At 44.2% G+C, this 21,210-nt stretch overlaps 1 protein-coding gene across 1 annotated transcript in view; it reads right to left on the bottom strand.

Moving 5' to 3' along the window:
• Nucleotides 1–21,210, bottom strand: part of LOC143962799 (sodium-coupled monocarboxylate transporter 1-like) — a 57,652-nt gene that overhangs the window by 14,954 nt on the left and 21,488 nt on the right. The window contains exons 7-11 of the mRNA XM_077472260.1: nucleotides 17,055–17,184; nucleotides 16,515–16,603; nucleotides 6,919–7,031; nucleotides 5,725–5,792; nucleotides 1,811–1,897 (exon numbers count right to left, since the gene is read on the bottom strand). Coding sequence (XP_077328386.1) covers nucleotides 1,811–1,897; nucleotides 5,725–5,792; nucleotides 6,919–7,031; nucleotides 16,515–16,603; nucleotides 17,055–17,184 — 487 coding nt within the window. The remainder of the gene's footprint in view (nucleotides 1–1,810; nucleotides 1,898–5,724; nucleotides 5,793–6,918; nucleotides 7,032–16,514; nucleotides 16,604–17,054; nucleotides 17,185–21,210) is intronic.

The raw sequence follows: 21,210 nt of genomic DNA, 5'->3' as shown, positions 1-21,210 counted from the left end.
CCTTAAAATCGGCCTGTATCTTTAGCAAAGAAACAGCCCCAATGAATGTTTCCACCTCCATGCTTAACGGTAAGGACGGTGTTCTTAGGGTCATAGTCTGCATTTTCTTCCTCCAAACACGGCGAGTTGAGTTAAGGCCAAAGAGCTCAATTTTGGTCTCATCTGACCACAACAATTTCTCCCAATCCTTCTTTGAATCATTTAGATGTTCATTATCAAACTTCAGACAAGCCTGTACATGTGCCTTCTTGAGGAGGGTAGCTGCAGGATTTCAATCCATGGCTACTTTTTGTGTTACCATTGGTTTATTTGGTGACTGTGGTCCCACCTGCCTTGAGATCATTCACAAGCTTCCCCCCCCCCCCCCCATGTAATTCTGGGATGATCCTTCACTGTTCTAATGATCAACCTTACCGTATGGAAAAAAATCTTGCATGGAGCTCCAGGCCAAGGGCTATTGATGGTTATTTTGTATTTATTCAATTTGCGAATAATTGCTCCAACAGTTGTCTCCTTCTCATCAAGCTTCTTGCTGATGGTCTTGTAGCCCATTCCAGCCTTGTGCAGGTCTACAATCTTCTCCTTGACATCCTTTGACAGCTCTTTGGTCTTGCACATGATTGTAAGGTTTGAATGGAAGAAAGAGATTCTGTGGACAAGTGTCTTTTATACATATAATGAGTTGTCATTAAGAGCACCTTTCCTAAATTGACAGAATTAATCTGTGTACCACATACTGTAGCCAGTCTCAAATCTGTGGGAGCCAAAATTATTGTTGGTTGGTAGGAAATCAAATACAGCATTCTACTCACTAAACTGCAACTCAATTTATAACATTTGTATCAGGTTGATATCCTGTTTCTATCATTTAAAATACACAAATTTTAGAACCCTTCATTTCTTTGTAAGTGGGCAAACTTATAAAATCTGCAGGGGATCAAATAATTATTTTCCCCACTGTATATGGTGTTTGTGCGCACTAAAATTCATTAAAGTGTATTTTTTCCTGAAAATTTGGGCTTTAGAAATAGCTGCGCAAATATCATTCAACATAACAAAAGTTATTCTCCAGGGTCTCTGCTTTCAAAAAAATGTATAATGTTCAGAGGATCTAAGTAATTTAGCAAAAAAAAAAAAAATGCAGATTTAAAATTGTATGTGAGAAATGTCAGAATTGGACCAGTGTTGAAGTGGTTAATCTGCACATAATGGGATAATTGAAGTGAATACTTCAAGCGTATTTTTGTGGTTCAAGCAGCAGGTTGAATGAAGAAAAACCTCACAGATCCCTGCACCCACACAAACAATGTGGATGTAGGGATCTCCCCCGCCCAACCCCTTTCAGTTAACACTAATCAAATCCCGGCTAGACTGGCTTCTGTTTAAAAGACAGTGGTACACATGAACAAAAATTCAGCTGGTTCCTGCTGAATGTGCATACCCAGTTTTACAGTTGATTGTATGAAAATTCTCAAATCCCTTGGTAAAGGAAAATCGAAAGGGCTGTCAGGCACAAAGGGTTTTTTCCATAACTTTGCACACTCAGATTGGGAAAGCATGCATGATTATGCCTGAGGAGGAAAAAGGATTGAATCATGATGTGCCTAATTCTGGCTTATCTAGGAGGAAAAAAAAATAGAAATTCACTGGGGCAATACAACACTGCCAATCAGTTTTACTCCAAGAATGGTCAAGCAGGAAATGTCTGGCAAGTTTTAGAAATGTTGATAGACCTGAAGTCACTTCCAGATCTGATTCCTGACCATAACTTGGCTGTGGACCCCTTCACACACTATTGAGTTGTACTTACTATGGAATTTGTAAAGGGGAAGATGATTCCAAGAGAAAACAGACCTAGCAGAGGTCCTCCAACCATACCGAAGATGGAAAGAGCAGCCTGTAAACAAAGAAACATAATTAATGACATTACAGATATATTATTCCTCTTCATAATACAAACCATTGTGCGATTTCTTGCTTTGTTTGAATTCAGCAAAATATTTACAGTAAACATGACTGTTCTAATTATATTTGCTTGATGGCTTTCAAATAACCTCTAATTCAAAACGATCAACATTCTGCATGGGTTTTTTTTATTATGTGCTATGTTAATGAGCTAAGATTTTCTACTATATTCATGTATTTTTTAGCAAAATCATGAACTATGAAGTCAATTGCACAAGGTTGAAGGACAAGTTACCCCAAAGTGAGTTAAAACCATGTTTCTTGTTGCTTAGGATGCAACAAGATCTTGCATAGTTCCAAGGCCATTTCTAAACTACCTGGGCATTTTGGGTGTTGCCACCCACTTTATACTTTTAGTATCTAAAAAACTGAAAAGTCACTTACTTTTTGTAATGTTGCACAAATATAAAGTTGGATATTAAAAAAAGAAATTGAACCAATTAGGTTGATACTATTCAAATATAGGAGACACAAAAGGTGGTGCCGCCTGGCCGGCGCTATTTGTGAACCTGGCGACTGATCGGAGGCATGGTTTTGGCGCAAATGTTTGACAGCTTGTCTGTCCAATTGTTGGCACCACCCTCCACTAATGTATGCCTGCGTGACTTTGGTGGACATGTGGTGGTTGTGTCCTTATAGACTCCATTCACAAGAGACAGATTCACTCTGGTGGTTTTATCTATGTTCTATGGCTTATCCACTGTTTCTCTTTGGATTGTAAATTTTTATGGTTCAGTCTCAGGTAATTTGTATCATTTTCATTCACCATTATTTTCTATTGGTACTCTTAGTTATTTGGTCTTTATGTAAACTTTTTATGATTTCACTTCCCAACTTTCCAACTCCCACCATCCTTGTAATCTATCTGCACCTGCTTGGACTTCGCTGACACTGCCTATTATAATAATAACATTATCTGTCCTGCCCTTTACCGAGTACAGGACATTTTTCACACTATATAAATATATTACTCTCTCAGCAGTCCTTGTTTGGTTTCAGCACTCATGGTTATCCATGATTAATTTTCACTTTCTGGAAATCTGCCTCCCTTGGATGTTGTCCTTGTCAGGCTTCGGGCCTCTCCATGCTGCCTCAGCTCTCTGTGATGATGCCCCTTGGGGGTCTCCGATCTGCAGTGCAACGCTCTCATCTTATAGTTATATCTGTAAGTACTTTAGACTGTGGGGGCTTTTATGGGTTTAATCTTTATTCTTACTTCTTATTACCAATCCCCTTTCCTTGGCAGGGTCATACCATATAGATATTTCCACTACCAGTTATTATATATTTCAAGTCACGTGCATGATCCTGAAGATTGGATCAATCCATGAAACGCATAGAGCTGTTTAATGCCATGTCCCTACTTACTATACATTTCATATGTGCATTAATACGATATCAACTATCCATTTTTTATGTTATGATTTGTTTTTATTACATGTAAACTTGTATGTATGTATATATATATATATATATATATATATATATATATATATATATACTGTATTGATTCCAATATTCCAATATGCATCATGATTACTATTATGTACCAGATTATTGTTGTTATTATTATTATCACAAATAAATCATTTTTGTATACTTATGTGCTTCATTTAAAGTTCCACTGCCCCTTTCCCCATTCTCATTTAGACAGGGATGGAGGCACTGGACCTTACCAGGTCACTGCCTCATATAAAGTCCAACATTTTTCTTTTTCTTCACTATTCAAGTATAAACTTCTTGAGGTCAGTCTGGAACAGATAAAACAGAGGGGGGGGGGGGGTAGGGGGTGTTGCGCTTCCTTAAATACCAAAAGAAAAATAAACAATAAACTTATGTGATAAAAAGTGACTGTCAATCCTTCACAAAATATAAAAAACAAGTGCAAAGTGTGTGGTACTGTAAAAGTGCATGGAAATTAACATCTGATATAAAAATATTAATAGTGCATCATACCAGTGTCTATACAATAAAAAAACGGGGGGGCTCCAGCTATACAGTGCAAATAGTGAATTGCAATAGCTATATAAAATAAAGTGAATCGTCTAAGATAAAACACAAAAAGGGAAAATCAAACATCTAAAATAAAACTACAAACATTATATATCAATAACTTAGTGTAGCAAATAATCCAAAAAAATCTATGAATGGTTTAAAAGTGCAAAAAACATAAAAACCAACAGTATAATCCTTAGTAAAAAGGAAATAAAAATAGCAAAAAATAGCAACGACAAATAGTGAATCTCGATAGTGTCCCATACACAGTCCAATCGTGTAGATCTAAAATGTGATTTCACAACCAAGCATAAAGTGCAAATGTGCCAAAGTAGCTCTCCTCCAAGTGGTAACCCGTGTTAATGTGGATAATCCTAAATAATTACCTCACAGCTGTAAGGCTACAGCGAGAAAGTAAATTTGCAGGGGAAATTCCGGGGGGATCAGATGGGCTGTGACTGGGACTTCTGACAGTGCCGCTCTTCCTTGTAGTTTTAGTCTACCAACAATGCTCAAAATAACAAGTAAAAGATATCCTCCATAGTGTAGTAGTTTTAAAACGAACGATTTATTTGTAAAACAAACTATATCTACAAACAAACAGGAGCGAATAAACAGGTACACACAACTAGACGGATCGATGGATGATACGAACGTCACTTCCGATTTCCTACGCGTTACGTCACGAATGGACTTCAACTGGGATCCCAGTAACGCGTAGGAATTCGGAAGTGACGTTCGTATCATCCATCGATCCGTCTAGTTGTGTGTGCCTGTTTATTCGCTCCTGTTTGTGAGTAGATATAGTTTGTTTTACAAATAAATCGTTCGTTTTAAAACTACTACACTATGGAGGATATCTTTTACTTGTTATTTTGAGCATTGTTGGTCGACTAAAACTACAAGGAAGAGCGGCACTGTCAGAAGTCCCAGTCACAGCCCATCTGATCCCCCGGAATTTCCCCTGCAAATTTACTTTCTCGCTGTAGCCTTACAGCTGTGAGGTAATTATTTAGGATTATCCACATTAACACGGGATACCGCTTGGAGGAGAGCTACTTTGGCACATTTGCACTTTATGCTTGGTTGTGAAATCACATTTTAGATCTGCACGATTGGACTGTGTATGGGACACTATCGAGATTCACTATTTGTCGTTGCTATTTTTATATCCTTTTTACTAAGGATTATACTGTTGGTTTTTATGTTTTTTGCACTTTTAAACCATTCATAGATTTTTTTGGATTATTTGCTACACTAAGTTATTGATATATAATGTTTGTAGTTTTATTTTAGATGTTTGATTTTCCCTTTTTGTGTTTTATCTTAGACGATTCACTTTATTTTATATAGCTATTGCAATTCACTATTTGCACTGTATAGCTGGAGCCCCCCCGTTTTTTTATTGTATAGACACTGGTATGATGCACTATTAATATTTTTATATCAGATGTTCATTTCCATGCACTTTTACAGTACCACCCACTTTGCACTTGTTTTTTATATTTTGTGAAGGATTGACATTGTTTTATCTATTTTTATTGAGAGTTCACTCATAATAGTGTCTGCTGCTCCGATTAGAACTATTTTTTCACTCTACTTCCAAAATTGTTCTTCTTTGCCATAGAGCGCAGGAGCCTTTTTACATACATACAGTCTGGAACAGATGTTTTTTTCATTTCCAACATTTGCATAAATGAGCATTAATATAATGAAATAAGCTCAGTGGTGTTTTTGTGTATTGTGTAAGTGCTGATTCACTACCTGTAATAAGCCACCCATTAGGGATGCCAAGGCCGCCATGCCAATACATATTGCTCCATACATGAGACCTGTATACACAGAAGAACATGAGATTAGTTAAAACCCAGATACTTAATCGAAAGAGAATTAATCCAATTAATCCAATTTCGGATTGCGTAAAATACATCAAAGAACAATATATGTTTTAAAGTTAAGCTGGGTACAAACTAGGAGGAAATTGGAAGAAATATTAAGTACAAGGCACGATCATTCAATTTTCATATAGTGTTTACACAACTTTCAACCTTTGATTCAGACTTTGCAAACAAAAATTTCCCTAAGGACAAACTCCAAAGTGTCTCTTGTACATGAACAGAACATTTAACATGTACTGTTAAAGTACAAGAAAAATTAGACATGAAAGACTGTGCATGTTCAGAAACAATAAACAAAAAAAAAAAGCATTTTCCGTACAAGAATTTTCACACATTGTTTACTTTCTTAGTTCTGACTTGATGTGAAATATCAAGAAAAACTGGACGTTCGCATGATTTTCACATAGTGTGTACTCAACTTAAAGCGGTTCTTCACCCTAAAGGGGAAGTTCCGCTAGTATTATCCCTCCCCCCCTCCGGTGCCACAATCGGCACCTTTCGGGGGGGAGGGGGGTGCAGTTACCTGGATAATCCAGGTATCTGCACCCACTTCCGGCCAGACCACCGCATGGCTCCGCCCACCCCCGCATGGCTCCCCCCCCCCCCCCCCCCGTTGTGTTCTGGGAAACACACAGTTCCCAGAGACACAGCGGGGGACCATAAGAGAAGCGAAGCGCAACTCGCGCATGCGCAGTAGGGAACCGGGCAGTGAAGCCCTCATGCTTCACTTCCCGATTCCCTGACAGAGGATGGCGGCGGTGGCTGCAGCGAGACGAGCGATCGCTCGTTATCTGCCGCCGACATCGCTGGAACCTGGGACAGGTAAGTGTGATATTATTAAAAGCAGCTGCAATATTAGTAGCTGCTGGCTTTTAATATTTTTTTTTTAGGTGCAGCTCCTCTTTAAGTACTACAATTAAGAAGATTACAACTATCTCTACATTTTCTGACTGAGTTGACAACAGTATTCAACTATAAAATAATAGAAGAATTTCCACATTTTTTACAGTTTGTGATTTTCTTGCAGAATTATTCATCATATAATTTAATGTCATCATACTTGCTCCTTTGGAAATCCATGATAGCTTGGTTTCACTAAGGGACTTGAAGTAGGGTTTAATAAGGTCTTCCACTGTGACAGCAGCCAAAGCATTGATACTGGAGGACACAGTACTGAAAAAAAAACAAAAAAAAAAACATTTGATATAGCCATAGATATCTTTTGAATTTTTTGAAGAGATTTAATCTATAGCATCTCACCTTTATTCATGCACCTTGGACTATTTTTGTTTATTTTCACTATAGATTGGACTATTCGTCATTTATTTATTGTTTGTAAGAACATTGGGGCTGATTTACAAAGGGTTTGCGCCATGAGTTGTGGCGCATGCCGATGTGTAACGGCCGTTTTCGTATTCACAAAGCATTTGCGCCTGTAACACAGCGCAATTCCCCATTTACTATTAGCATGCCGGCGCAGGGCAGCTGCGATCTGTGTGCCGCTATAGACCTGGGGCACACATTCTTCAACTCAGAATTAAAAGAAGCTGGAAGTGCCAATATTATGGGAGTGATGTGAGGAAGTATAGCTATAACTGTCTAAGTAACAAATATGCCCAAAATAGAATGGAAAAGTAACTTTTTCTGAGCAAGCTTGCTGCGCCTGCAAGTATACTTGGAACGGTGCAAGGTCAATTTATGCACTGCGCATGAGCAAGCGGCATTTGCGCACATTCAAGTGCTTTGGTTCACTGCACCGGCAAAATCTTAGTAAATGTCAAGATTAGTGATGGACGAACGTTTCGCCCGGCGGTCGTTTCGCGGCGAATTTCCGACATTCGCGGTCCGCACGTTCGAACGCCTTTTTCCGTCGTTCGCCGCGGCGGACTTACGTGTTTAATGTATACAAGAACTTTAACCTTTGGTGACACGTTTATCATGTGATACAGGACAGCCAATTGAGACATGACAGCACATGGACACTTGTACATTCCCCCTAACCTATAAATACACCCGATCCGGTGGCCATTTTACATTCTTTCTTCTGTTACGATAGGGACAGGTTCCTGTGTGGAGTAGGGAGAGATAAACCACTAGCTATTTGGTACACAAAAGTTCTTTTCAGGACTGGTATAGGTGTTAGGTGTTGATAGGTTTGCTGTGCTGCTGATTCTTGCAGCAGCCTGAGTGTCTTTTGTTAGTTTAGAGAAAGGGAAAGGACGGTGTATGCTACAGGGACAGCCAGATTAGTCTTTCATCATCATCATCATCATCATCATCATTAGCTGTTACTATCAAGGTCCACAAAAGAGCTGTTCCAGTAACCACTAATCGTTCTCTTTTTTTGCCAATTTGTATAGGGACAGGAAGGAAGCAGTGTTGTCAGGCAGTGAGGGTAATTTTAAAGACTTGCTGTTATTATTAGTTCCACAAAGGTTCTTTTCAGGACTGGTATCAGTGGTACAGTAATAGGCTTGTACATGTATAATATTCTTTCTTCCAAATATAGAAAGGATATTATACTTGACTGCTGCCCTTCTGCTGCAGTCTGCTAAACATTCACAACTCACTTGTTCCACAAAAGTTCTTATAAGGACTGGTAACTTGGTATAGGGTGCTACGGTACATAGGCTTGAGTGCGGTACAGTCTGCTGTTCTGTAAGGACCGCTATCGGTCCACAATAGATAGGGTTGACGTGCACCACTGCTGACCGCTGCCCTATACTGCAGCAGTCCTTCAGCGGTATAGGGACTGACGTACAGTCTGCTAATCACTAACACACAACCTGCTTGTTCCACAAAAGTTCTTATAAGGACTGGTAACTTGGTATAGGGTGCTACGGTACATAGGCTTGAGTGCGGTACAGTCTGCTGTTCTGTAAGGACCGCTATCGGTCCACAATAGATAGGGTTGACGTGCACCACTGCTGACCGCTGCCCTATACTGCAGCAGTCCTTCAGCGGTATAGGGACTGACGTACAGTCTGCTAAACACTAATACACAACCTGCTTGGTCCACAAAAGTTCTTATAAGGACTGGTAACTTGGTATAGGGTGCTACGGTACATAGGCTTGAGTGCGGTACAGTCTGCTGTTCTGTAAGGACCGCTATCGGTCCACAATAGATAGGGTTGACGTGCACCACTGCTGACCGCTCACCTATACTGCAGCAGTCCTTCAGCGGTATAGGGACTGACGTACAGTCTGCTAATCACTAACACACAACCTGCTTGTTCCACAAAAGTTCTTATAAGGACTGGTAACTTGGTATAGGGTGCTACGGTACATAGGCTTGAGTGCGGTACAGTCTGCTGTTCTGTAAGGACCGCTATCGGTCCACAATAGATAGGGTTGACGTGCACCACTGCTGACCGCTGCCCTATACTGCAGCAGTCCTTCAGCGGTATAGGGACTGACGTACAGTCTGCTAAACACTAATACACAACCTGCTTGGTCCACAAAAGTTCTTATAAGGACTGGTAACTTGGTATAGGGTGCTACGGTACATAGGCTTGAGTGCGGTACAGTCTGCTGTTCTGTAAGGACCGCTATCGGTCCACAATAGATAGGGTTGACGTGCACCACTGCTGACCGCTCACCTATACTGCAGCAGTCCTTCAGCGGTATAGGGACTGACGTACAGTCTGCTAATCACTAACACACAACCTGCTTGTTCCACAAAAGTTCTTATAAGGACTGGTAACTTGGTATAGGGTGCTACGGTACATAGGCTTGAGTGCGGTACAGTCTGCTGTTCTGTAAGGACCGCTATCGGTCCACAATAGATAGGGTTGACGTGCACCACTGCTGACCGCTGCCCTATACTGCAGCAGTCCTTCAGCGGTATAGGGACTGACGTACAGTCTGCTAAACACTAATACACAACCTGCTTGGTCCACAAAAGTTCTTATAAGGACTGGTAACTTGGTATAGGGTGCTACGGTACATAGGCTTGAGTGCGGTACAGTCTGCTGTTCTGTAAGGACCGCTATCGGTCCACAATAGATAGGGTTGACGTGCACCACTGCTGACCGCTCACCTATACTGCAGCAGTCCTTCAGCGGTATAGGGACTGACGTACAGTCTGCTAATCACTAACACACAACCTGCTTGTTCCACAAAAGTTCTTATAAGGACTGGTAACTTGGTATAGGGTGCTACGGTACATAGGCTTGAGTGCGGTACAGTCTGCTGTTCTGTAAGGACCGCTATCGGTCCACAATAGATAGGGTTGACGTGCACCACTGCTGACCGCTGCCCTATACTGCAGCAGTCCTTCAGCGGTATAGGGACTGACGTACAGTCTGCTAAACACTAATACACAACCTGCTTGGTCCACAAAAGTTCTTATAAGGACTGGTAACTTGGTATAGGGTGCTACGGTACATAGGCTTGAGTGCGGTACAGTCTGCTGTTCTGTAAGGACCGCTATCGGTCCACAATAGATAGGGTTGACGTGCACCACTGCTGACCGCTCACCTATACTGCAGCAGTCCTTCAGCGGTATAGGGACTGACGTACAGTCTGCTAATCACTAACACACAACCTGCTTGTTCCACAAAAGTTCTTATAAGGACTGGTAACTTGGTATAGGGTGCTACGGTACATAGGCTTGAGTGCGGTACAGTCTGCTGTTCTGTAAGGACCGCTATCGGTCCACAATAGATAGGGTTGACGTGCACCACTGCTGACCGCTGCCCTATACTGCAGCAGTCCTTCAGCGGTATAGGGACTGACGTACAGTCTGCTAAACACTAATACACAACCTGCTTGGTCCACAAAAGTTCTTATAAGGACTGGTAACTTGGTATAGGGTGCTACGGTACATAGGCTTGAGTGCGGTACAGTCTGCTGTTCTGTAAGGACCGCTATCGGTCCACAATAGATAGGGTTGACGTGCACCACTGCTGACCGCTCACCTATACTGCAGCAGTCCTTCAGCGGTATAGGGACTGACGTACAGTCTGCTAAACACTAATACACAACCTGCTTGGTCCACAAAAGTTCTTATAAGGACTGGTAACTTGGTATAGGGTGCTACGGTACATAGGCTTGAGTGCGCTCCAGTCTGCTGTTCTGTAAGGACCGCTATCGGTCCACAATAGATAGGGTTGACGTGCACCACTGCTGACCGCTGCCCTATACTGCAGCAGTCCTTCATCGGTATAGGGACTAAGAGTTTTGTCACAGGGTCATTTAAAAAATGACAGGCAGAGGAAGAGGCAGGCCCTTCCGCAGGGGTGGTAGGGGTAGGGCAGGAGCAACAGGCTTGAGCCAAAGTGGGAAGTTGCAGAAGGTGCGTTCAATTACTTTAAAGGATGCACCAGACTTGGTTGAGTGGCTCGCTCAGCCTTACTCTTCTGCACCCTCCTCATCCTCTCGATCTGCACCCTCTTCTTCACTCTCTGCTATGTGCACCCCCAAAGACACTACCACCAACAACACGACCACCACCACCACCACCACATACCTTCCGCTTGAGTCACTGGAATTATTTTCCGATCCATATCAAGAGGACATTTCTGATGCGCAGCCACTCTTGGTATTGGATCAGGAAGAGGAGGTAGCAACAAGCGCTACTCAGCAGTCTGACGCCAGTACCCAGATCAGCCCAAGGAGGAGGTTGGTCCCCGGTGTTGCTGCCTACTCCGAGATCTCTACTTATAGCGGTGGGGAAGGTGACGTTGATGATGACGTGTCTAGTGATGTCACGTGGGTGCCCACAAGAGAGGAAGAGGAGGGGAGTTCAGAGGGAGATATGGACCAGCAGATAGGGAGGAGAAGCAGCAATGACTTACATTGCACAGCAGGGACAAAGCAGACTGCAAATGTATCAGGAGCGAGTCATCGACCATGTACGGTCACATCTGGCGCTCCCAGGACACCGGCACATGGCTCCGCAGTGTGGGCTTTTTTTAACGTGTCCGCTGCTGACAATAGCGTTGCCATCTGCAATCTTTGCAGTCAACGCGTTAGTCGCGGTAAGCCCAATACTCACCTAGGGACGACCGCCTTAAGAAGGCACATGAGCAGCCATCACCGAGCCCAGTGGGAGCAACGGAACACACAAAGCCACACTGCAGGCTCTCACCGTCCAGCCTCGTCTTCTACTTCTCCTTCTCCTCTCTCCTCACAATTGTCCTCCACTCCACCTTCCATCACGCCAAGCTCACATTTTTCTGCAAAAAGGCAGGCTTCCGTGGGCCTAATGTTTGAGCGTAAAAAAATGATGACGCCGGATAACCCTCTTGCCCAACGGTTGGCGGCTGGCTTGTCAGAACTCATAGCCCGCCAACTACTGCCATATAAACTGGTGGACTCGGAGGCCTTTCGCAAATTTGTGGCCATTGGAACACCACAATGGAAGGTCCCAGGAAGGAAGTATTTCTCAGAGAAGGGCATCCCAGAGCTATATGGCCATGTTCAGCGGCAAGTGAATGTATCTCTGGCACACAGTGTCGGTGCCAAGATACATCTGACCACAGACACGTGGTCTAGCAAACACGGGCAGGGAAGGTATATCAGTTTTACTGCCCACTGGGTGAACCTTCTGACGGCCGTCAAGCATGTAACCCGTGGCACCCGTGTAGATTTGGTTTTACCGCCACGGATTGCATGCAGGCCTGACTCTTCTTCTCCTCCTCCTACTCCATCCTCCTCCCTCTCCTCCTCAGCTGCCTCCTCCTTTTCCGCTGCTAGCGTCTCTTCCACTGCACCGCCCAAGCTCCCCAGAACCTATTCCACATGCCAGGTGAGACGTTGCCATGCCGTGCTGCGTCTGTTGTGCCTGGAAGCAAAGAGCCACACTGGCCCGGCACTCCTTTCAGCTTTGCGTTCACAGGCAGATGAGTGGCTAACACCGCTCAATTTGACAGTTGGTAAAGTGGTGTGTGACAACGGTGCCAATCTGCTTAGCGCATTGAAACAGGGCAAAATCACGCACGTGCCGTGCATGGCACACGTCTTAAACTTGGTCGTGCAGCGATTCCTTGTCAAATACCCTGGGGTCCAGGACATCTTGCGGCAGGCAAGGAAAATCTCGGCCCATTTCAGAAGATCTTACACGGCCATGGCTCGCCTTGCTGACATTCAGCGGCGACACCATCTGCCGGTCAGACGTCTTATTTGCGATTGCCCGACGCGATGGAACTCAACCTTCTATATGCTTGATAGGCTGCTCCAGCAGAAACGTGCAGTTAACGTCTACCTGTATGAACTCTGCGAAAGAAACGGTTCTGGGGAGCTGGGTTTTTTTTCACCGCGCCAGTGGCTGCTCATGCGCGACACATGCAGACTTCTGCGGCCATTTGAGGAGATCACCAAACTGGTCAGTCGCAGCCATGGCGCCATCAGTGACATGGTACCTTATGCCTTCTTTCTGGAGCGTGCATTGCGTCGTGTCATTGATCAGGCTGTGGAGGAGCAGGAGCGGGAAGATGAGGAAGTCGCAATGCTGGATGAATTCCCAGGGGGGGCTACTCTATCTGAGACAAGTCAACAACAGGAGTCTGATGAGGAGTCAGAGGAGGATGGTGCCGGGGCGGATGAGCAGGAGCAAGAAGAGCATGCTTTAAACCTTTCTGGGATCCCTGTTGTGCGAGGATGGGGAGAGGAGAATGAAGAGGACGACATTATCCTGGATGATGAGCAGGAGCCAGGCCACCACACCGCTTCCACTTTAGTGCAAATGGGGGCCTTCATGCTCCAGTGTTTTAATAGGGACCCCCGTATAAAAAGCATGAGGGTCAAGGACCAGTACTGGGTGGCAACGTACTTAGACCCCCGGTACAAACACAAAATGGCGGAAATGTTACCGCCGTCGCAGAGGGCTGTCAGAATGCAGCACTTCCAGGCCTTGCTTCGAGAAATGCTGCATTCTGCTTTTGCGTGCGCTGGCAGAGGAGCAATTCCCACTCCCAGAGAAGGATTTGCGGGTACCAATCCAACAGCGCCTGCAAGAAGAGGCCGGTTTGAAGATGTGTTGGTGACTTCGGATATGAGGTCATTCTTTCAGCCGACCCATCGACAGGTGTCATCCGGATCCAGCATCAGGGAACGCCTAGACCGTCAGGTGTCCGACTACATTGGGTTAACGGCCGATGTGGACGCTCTGAGGAGTGATGAACCCCTAGACTACTGGGTGGGCAGGCTTGACCTCTGGCCAGAGCTTGCCCAATTTGCAATCGAACTGTTGGCTTGCCCCTCATCCAGTGTCCTGTCCGAAAGGACGTTCAGCGCAGCAGGGGGGATTGTGACCGATAAGCGTACTCGCCTAGCTCACCACAGTGTTAACTACCTCACATTTCTAAAAATGAATGAGGCATGGATCTCGGAGGAATTCAACACATGTGACCAGTAGACCATGTATATGTCTATAAACTATTTTTTTAATCAAGCACACAGACCTTCTTAATTCATTTGGCTCACTTCCTTGACCCAAAAAAGCACACCGTACTATATGCCCCTACCCTCCTCTTTGAAGAGGTTGAGCGGTGTCATATTTCTACTGGGGCTGCTTATGATATCCCTGTGCTGTGCTGACTTCCTCCTGGGGGTTCTTATTATGAAGGGATCACACTATCCCTGTGCTGTGCTGACTTCCTCCTGGGGGTTCTTATTATGAGGGGATCACACCATCCCTGTGCTGTGCTGACTTCCTCCTGGGGCTGCTTACGGTGCTGCTGTCAGTGCTGTATGTCACGGTGCTGCTGTCAGCGCTGTATGTCACGGTGCTGCTGTCAGCGCTGTATGTCACGGTGCTGCTGTCAGCGCTGTATGTCACGGTGCTGCTGTCAGCGCTGTATGTCACGGTGCTGCTGTCAGCGCTGTATGTCACGGTGCTGCTGTCAGCGCTGTATGTCACGGTGCTGCTGTCAGCGCTGTATGTCACGGTGCTGCTGTCAGCGCTGTATGTCACGGTGCTGCTGTCAGCGCTGTATGTCACGGTGCTGCTGTCAGCGCTGTATGTCACGGTGCTGCTGTCAGCGCTGTATGTCACGGTGCTGCTGTCAGCGCTGTATGTCACGGTGCTGCTGTCAGTGCTCTGTATTACGGTGCTGCTGTCAGATGCCTCTATCACGGTGCATGTGTCATTCCGGTATGTCACGCTGCTGGTGATCATCTCCTGCACCCTCTTCTTTGCCTACCCTGGTCCCTGACCTTCCCTCTCCTCCATTGCCTTCATTAGCTCCATAGTCCTGAATTGTTAGAACAATTTCCCAAATAAAATAAAAATGCTTGTAGTTATCGATCCCAAATTCACCTCATACATGTATTATGTCATTGTCCAGATGGTGGGACTACGTTTTACCCCCTAATAATTACCACGTGGCCGCAAATTCGACATGAAGGTTTGCAAAGTTCGCCTCCCATTGAAGTCAATGGGGCCCGCGGCGAACGTTCGGTTTCGCGAACGTTTGGGTCCGTTCGCATTTCGCGTTCGCGAAACGTCCCGTCGGAAGTTCGTCCATCACTAGTCAAGATTCATTTGCATAAGTTGAACAGGCGCACCTCTCAACTTGACTTTTTAAGGCTATTTGCACACAGGTCATGTTAGCATTAAGAAAAAAAAAATTAAGAAAAAAAAATGCTTGGGGGGTCCCCCAAAATTCCATACCAGGCCCTTCAGGTCTGGTATGGATATTAAGAGGAACCCCACACCCCAAAAAAAATGGTGTGGGGGTCCCCCTCAAAATCCATACCAGACCCTTCAGGTCTAGCATGGATTTTAAGGGGAACCCCACGCCAAAAAAATGGCGTGGGGTCCCCCTCAAAATCCATACCAGACCCTTATCCGAGCACGCAACCTGGCAGGCTGCAGGAAAAGAGGGGGGATGAGAGAGCGCCCCCCCCTTCCTGAACCGTACCAGGCCACATGCCATCAACATTGGGAGGATGCTTTGGGGTACAAAGAAGAGACACCACGGAGGAAGATGCCGGACGAGAACACCGGAGCAAGAAGAAGAGGATCGGAGGAAGAAGAAGATGGAGGAAGGAAAGAAGAAGGAAGAAGACCAGAAGAAAGAAGATGAAAGAAGAAGACTTTAATAAAGGAATTGTCAAAAACTGTCTCTTGTCATTTTTAACACTTTTTTGGTGAAATAGTAAGGGGGTCTCACACGGGGGAGGCCGGGATCTGGGGGTCCCCTTGTTAAAGGAGGCTTCCAGATTCCGTTAAGCCCCCTGCCCGTAGACCCCCACAACCACCGGCCAGGGTTGTGGGGATGAGGCCCTTGTCCTCATCAACATGGGGACAAGGTGCTTTGGGGGGTACCAAAAGCATCCTCCCAATGTTGAGGGCATGTGGCCTGGTATGGTTCAGGAGGGGGGGTGCTCTCACGTCCCCCCTCTTTTCCTGCGGCCAGCCAGGTTACATGTTTGGATAAGGGTCTGGTATGGATTTTGAGGGGGACCCCCACTCCATTTTTTGGCGCGGGTTCCCCTTAAAATACATGCTAGATCTGAAGGGTCTGGTATGGATTTTGTCACCCTGCAGCAGTAAAACAGTTTTTACCTTTGCTTATGTGGATTATTTTTGCTGATATGAGTGAGCATGAATGAAGCATGAAGCTTGGATCTGTTATACTCAGTATAATTGTATAATCAGTATATAACTCATATATTAATAGGACATGCAATATGGTTAGTGTAATTTACCTTAAGGTTCCACTGTATGCACAAGCAACGAACAGTCCTGGAAGACCTGGAAAGTCCCGCAAAATGTCAAGGGCAAGGTAAGGCATTAGCTGAGAAAAAATATAACATATTATTAGTTGTTAGTTCACGTACTCCTCTCTGTGCCTGAGCACAGATCTTTTTCTAGGGGACAGAGAACTGGCCCACTGGCTAATGCTGACAGGTTTATTGTTCATACTACAATTAATGGGAGCTGAAGAAGATCAGAGCTACATTGTGTAATTAGGTGATATATCCTTTCTGTAAGAGAAAACATAACTAAGGTGAGAGTTTTCTCCAGCTGTTTGGGACACTTTGCATATGGGAGCATGTTTATAATGAAGAATCACTAGAATTTATCAGGAATTTTGTCCTGATTGGCCATTAATGAAAAGAAAAGTCATAATCTTGTGCACTTTATGGACATTTTTTTCACCTATTTAGGAGGCTGATAGACAATTAAAGCCTTAAGGAAAGAAAAAAATATTTAGGTGCAGTTCTATTGGGTTGACTATTTCTTACCTGATCTGGAGCTGACACAAATTTGGCAGACCATGGATCGCAATCCTTGTAAATAGAATACATGGCCAGTCCACTCAATACTGCGCAGGATAGGATAGCCCATAGTCCTAATAGATTCACATACAGGGACCTGCATTTCAATAGAGAGGAGTATATTTGATACAGTGTATACATATGTATTGCATATGTGTTTTAAATCCCTCATTACCTTTAGTGCACACTGTCAATAATATGACACATAATATAGTTGTCAGGAGGGAATAGCACTCCTGCTCCATCACTGGTTTCATTCCAGAATCCTGGTTTTTGATGCATTCAACCCTGTGTGCTTGTCCACCTGCAAGGTGATTGATGTAGTCAGTCTCTGGGTGGAGACCAAACCCGACTTAAAGGATACCATATACCATTAGTGTACTTCTTTTGCAAAGGTTGCATGCAGGTTGCATGTTTTTTACTGCACATTTTGCTGCATGTTTCACTAATGTTTCACTTGGCAAAATGTGTATTTGCTTCTGTGTTTGGTATGCTGTTAACCATTAATTGAACCAAAAGCACAACTAGTTAATTTTAGGTCTATAAAAGTGGCCATACACCATACAATCTGATTATACAATCTATTTACCATCTTCTTTAGATTTACCATAACTATATAAAAAGAGAATGCATCATCTATCCTATCACTCTGTATCAAATCAGGCAGGCCCTTGCACTACATAGTTGATGGTAGATCTAAATAAGATTGTACAATCAGACTGCACAGTGTATGGTGAGCTTTACAGAACCCAGGACATACTTCTTCTGTTTTAAATTTTACAGCTTTATCCACATAGGCTGTTGTCTGATCCTTCAGCTCCCACACACTATGCCAAGTGAATGATCTATGGCTGTGTATTTAGTAAGAACAACATTCACTGATTTCATAGAAAAAAACGTGCAGCTGATGAGCGGTGGTATTAATGTGCTGGAAGGGGGGGGGGGGGGGGGGGGGCGATGATGCTGGGTGTCATGGGGGTCATGTCCTAAGGTCCATCCAGGAAGTAATGGAGAATGTTTTGTGGAGCCAACTGGACAATGAGGTAAGGGGTGCAAAAGAAGTACCCTGGTATACTGGTACATGGGGAATTTAGAAAAAAAAAGGTGAACTTATCCTTTAAAGTGGTTGAAAAATCCCATAGACTAAATGTACCTATAGTTAAGCCTATGATAAGGCTTACTTATCGGTACTGTAAATATCTCCCAAACATGCACCGTTCAGGAGATATTTACTGCATATGTCATTACGCCATCTGCACATGCTCTCTGAAGAAACGGCCACCTGTGCTGTTCCTTCAGAGCCCTGTGCCATGAGTGTCAGCTCCTATGTGCTTGCGTGGAAATGAAGTCACATGGCTCTGGCCAGTCACACGGAGTCCGCGGACCTGGAAGGAAGACGATGGAATGCGTCCTCCAGTGGTGACAATGCATCGGTGGAGGGCTTTGTTTGCTGGTAAGTTTCACATAATGTGCTAGTATGCAATGCATATTAGCACATTATGCAGATTATTTACTTTGCAGGCCAGAAAAAAATAGATAAATAACCCTGCAGTTTACTTCCTCTTTAATCAGATTTTGCACGATCCAGTTTTAGTAAATCATCCCCAATGTGTTTCTCACGTGCTTTAAGCTCCATGTTTGTCTGCCCTACTCTGCTGTTTGGATTTCTCTGTTTGTTTGTTTTTTAACAGAAAAGTCTATTGAACAAATCAGCATTACAACATACTCAGCAAAAAATATACATGAAATACATTACAATTTATTACTAATAAAATCTATTCCATACAAGGTATGCAGTATTCTGTGATCTACCACAGAACCTAAATTCAAAAAGAAAACACAAACCCATTCATAACAGACTGTCTTGGAGAATGTCATAATTTTGCAACACTCCCAATTTTCAAACAAGTAAACATTGAAGGGTGGCAAACCAATACCGGGGGGTGTAGTGAAGGAAGTATACACAGGAAATACCTGTGATGTGGTACGGACTACACAGAAGATGGGAGAGGAAGAGATGACATTCAGGGAGGACAACCCACCCTTACTTATTTTCAAAGTTAGCCACATGCATCTTTCTAACCAGACCATACTATGTTGAATTTGCCGACTGTCTGCTCTCGTAGGTGAGTCTATCTAGGGGCAGTACTGAATTAACCAACTTCTGTCAGGAATCGGGAGTAGGTGGCTTAGCTGACTTCAATTTAAGAATTATTTCCCTTCTGGCATAAAACGGAGAAACTTATACATAGCTTAACATATCTGTCTCCCTCAACCTCCTCCAGGTGATTCAGCGAGAGCATTAGAGGCTCTAGCGGTATCCGGGCACTACTCAGTTTATTTAAAGTTCTGGCTACCTCCTCCCAGTACAGCCAGAGTTTGGGACAGGACCAGACCATATGCCAAAACGTTCCTACTTTGTTACTACATCTGGGGCAGATTGGGTCAAGTTGGGGGTATATGTGGGCCATTCTATGTGGGGTGTAGTATGCCCTGTGCAGGAACTTAAGCTGTATAAATCTGTCTTTTGCCACTATCATGGAGGGTATAAAAGTAGAAACACAGTCCTCCCATTCCTCCTCCTGTCCAAAAAACGGGTAGGTTTAGTATTATGAGCCATTGTCAGATGTAAATACAAGGTGGATAGTGGTTTCTCCATCACGCTGGAGGTCAGCAGGCACTCAATGGAGTCAGACTCCAGGATTATCAGGATTCCCCTGTTTGTGACTGGAACTTGGACTCTTCTCAGAACTCTGCCTGTCTTTTGACTATGGATTCAACCCTGGCTATTCTGAACCTTGCCTGCTGTATACCTGGATTGTCATCAAACCACTCTGCCTGTCTGTAAGCTGTAAGTACCTGTTTGCCGTGCTCAGTTCGTACCTGCCCTGGAGTGGTGGACAGGCACTATATTTTTGGGTATAAGTCCTGGGGGCAAACGAGTACTGGTAGGCCTGCTTTCCTTACGGAAAAGGGGGCTTCTATGGGTGAAGAATACAGAAATGTCAAAGGAAAAGGTCTATAAGCCACACATCATGAAGCAGACCCATGTGCATAAAGTGAGATGAATGGCAGCCTCAGCCCGGACTCCAGGCAGGCCACGTCCCCATGCATTTTTCTCCGCCCCTTGGAGCTTAATCATGGGGATCCCCCATGATTGAATTCCAAGGGGTAGAGTGAACCATGTAGGGGGCGTGGCCTGGCTGGAGTCCGGGCCGAGGCAAATACACTAACATATAGCACACAATATTGCAAGCTCTATAGTACAAGCTAGTATTTCATATTGTATTGTATAGTAAAAAGAGATCAGTAAATTAGGTTTGGTTAATATACTACATGCAGATGTTATATTATTAGCTAGAGAAAAACCTTTCAATTACAATAAAGTAAACCCCTAAATATAACTATATAAGGCTGTGCAGGGGATGCTAAAACCCACATTGAGAATTTGTATCTTATCTTCCTCTGAATATTCACAATTACGTCTGTTCTCTCTCATTACAGCTTCAAGCTAGAGAATAATTTATCACACATTACAATATTTACATATTCTGAAGTGCTCCTCATTTGCTAGTTCAGCCAACTGCTAAGACATTTTACATTTTTTTGATGTCTGTAAGCTCATTTTACCATTGCAAAGTTCCTTCAATAAAGGGGATAGATTAGAAAAGACACCATGGGAAACTATTCATAACAGACGTAGAGTGTGGTTATGCCTTGAGAGTAGAGACATGTTGAACAAAAAATCATATATCTGCACTGCATTCCTCTTAAAGTGGTTGTAAACCCTTACAAACCACTTTGACCTACAGGTAAGCCTAGATTAAGGCTTACCTGTAGGTCCAAGCAATATCTCCTAAACCTATATGGTTTAGGAGATATTTGCCCGAAAATGGGCACCGCTGTCTACGGCGCATGCGCCGTAGACAGCGGCGCGCAGGCGCACTAAACGCGGCAGTTCCAAGAATGGAGCTGCCGCATTTGTCGACTCCCGTGCGCATACGCGGGAGTGACGTCATCGCGGCTTCACCGAATGACAGCGGCGGAGCTGCGAGACGCGACTCCCGTGCGCATGCGCGGGAGTGACGTCATCGCGGCTTCGCCGCTGTCATTCGGCGGAGCT

The sequence above is a fragment of the Lithobates pipiens genome, unplaced genomic scaffold (genome assembly GCF_037356315.1).
Source record: "Lithobates pipiens isolate NorthernLeopardFrog02 unplaced genomic scaffold, aLitPip1_a1.2 Scaffold_8, whole genome shotgun sequence".
In the NCBI taxonomy this organism is placed as follows: Eukaryota; Metazoa; Chordata; class Amphibia; order Anura; family Ranidae; genus Lithobates; species Lithobates pipiens.
Note: the sequence above shows the minus strand (reverse complement) of the source record. Positions and strands in the feature narration are given on the sequence as shown.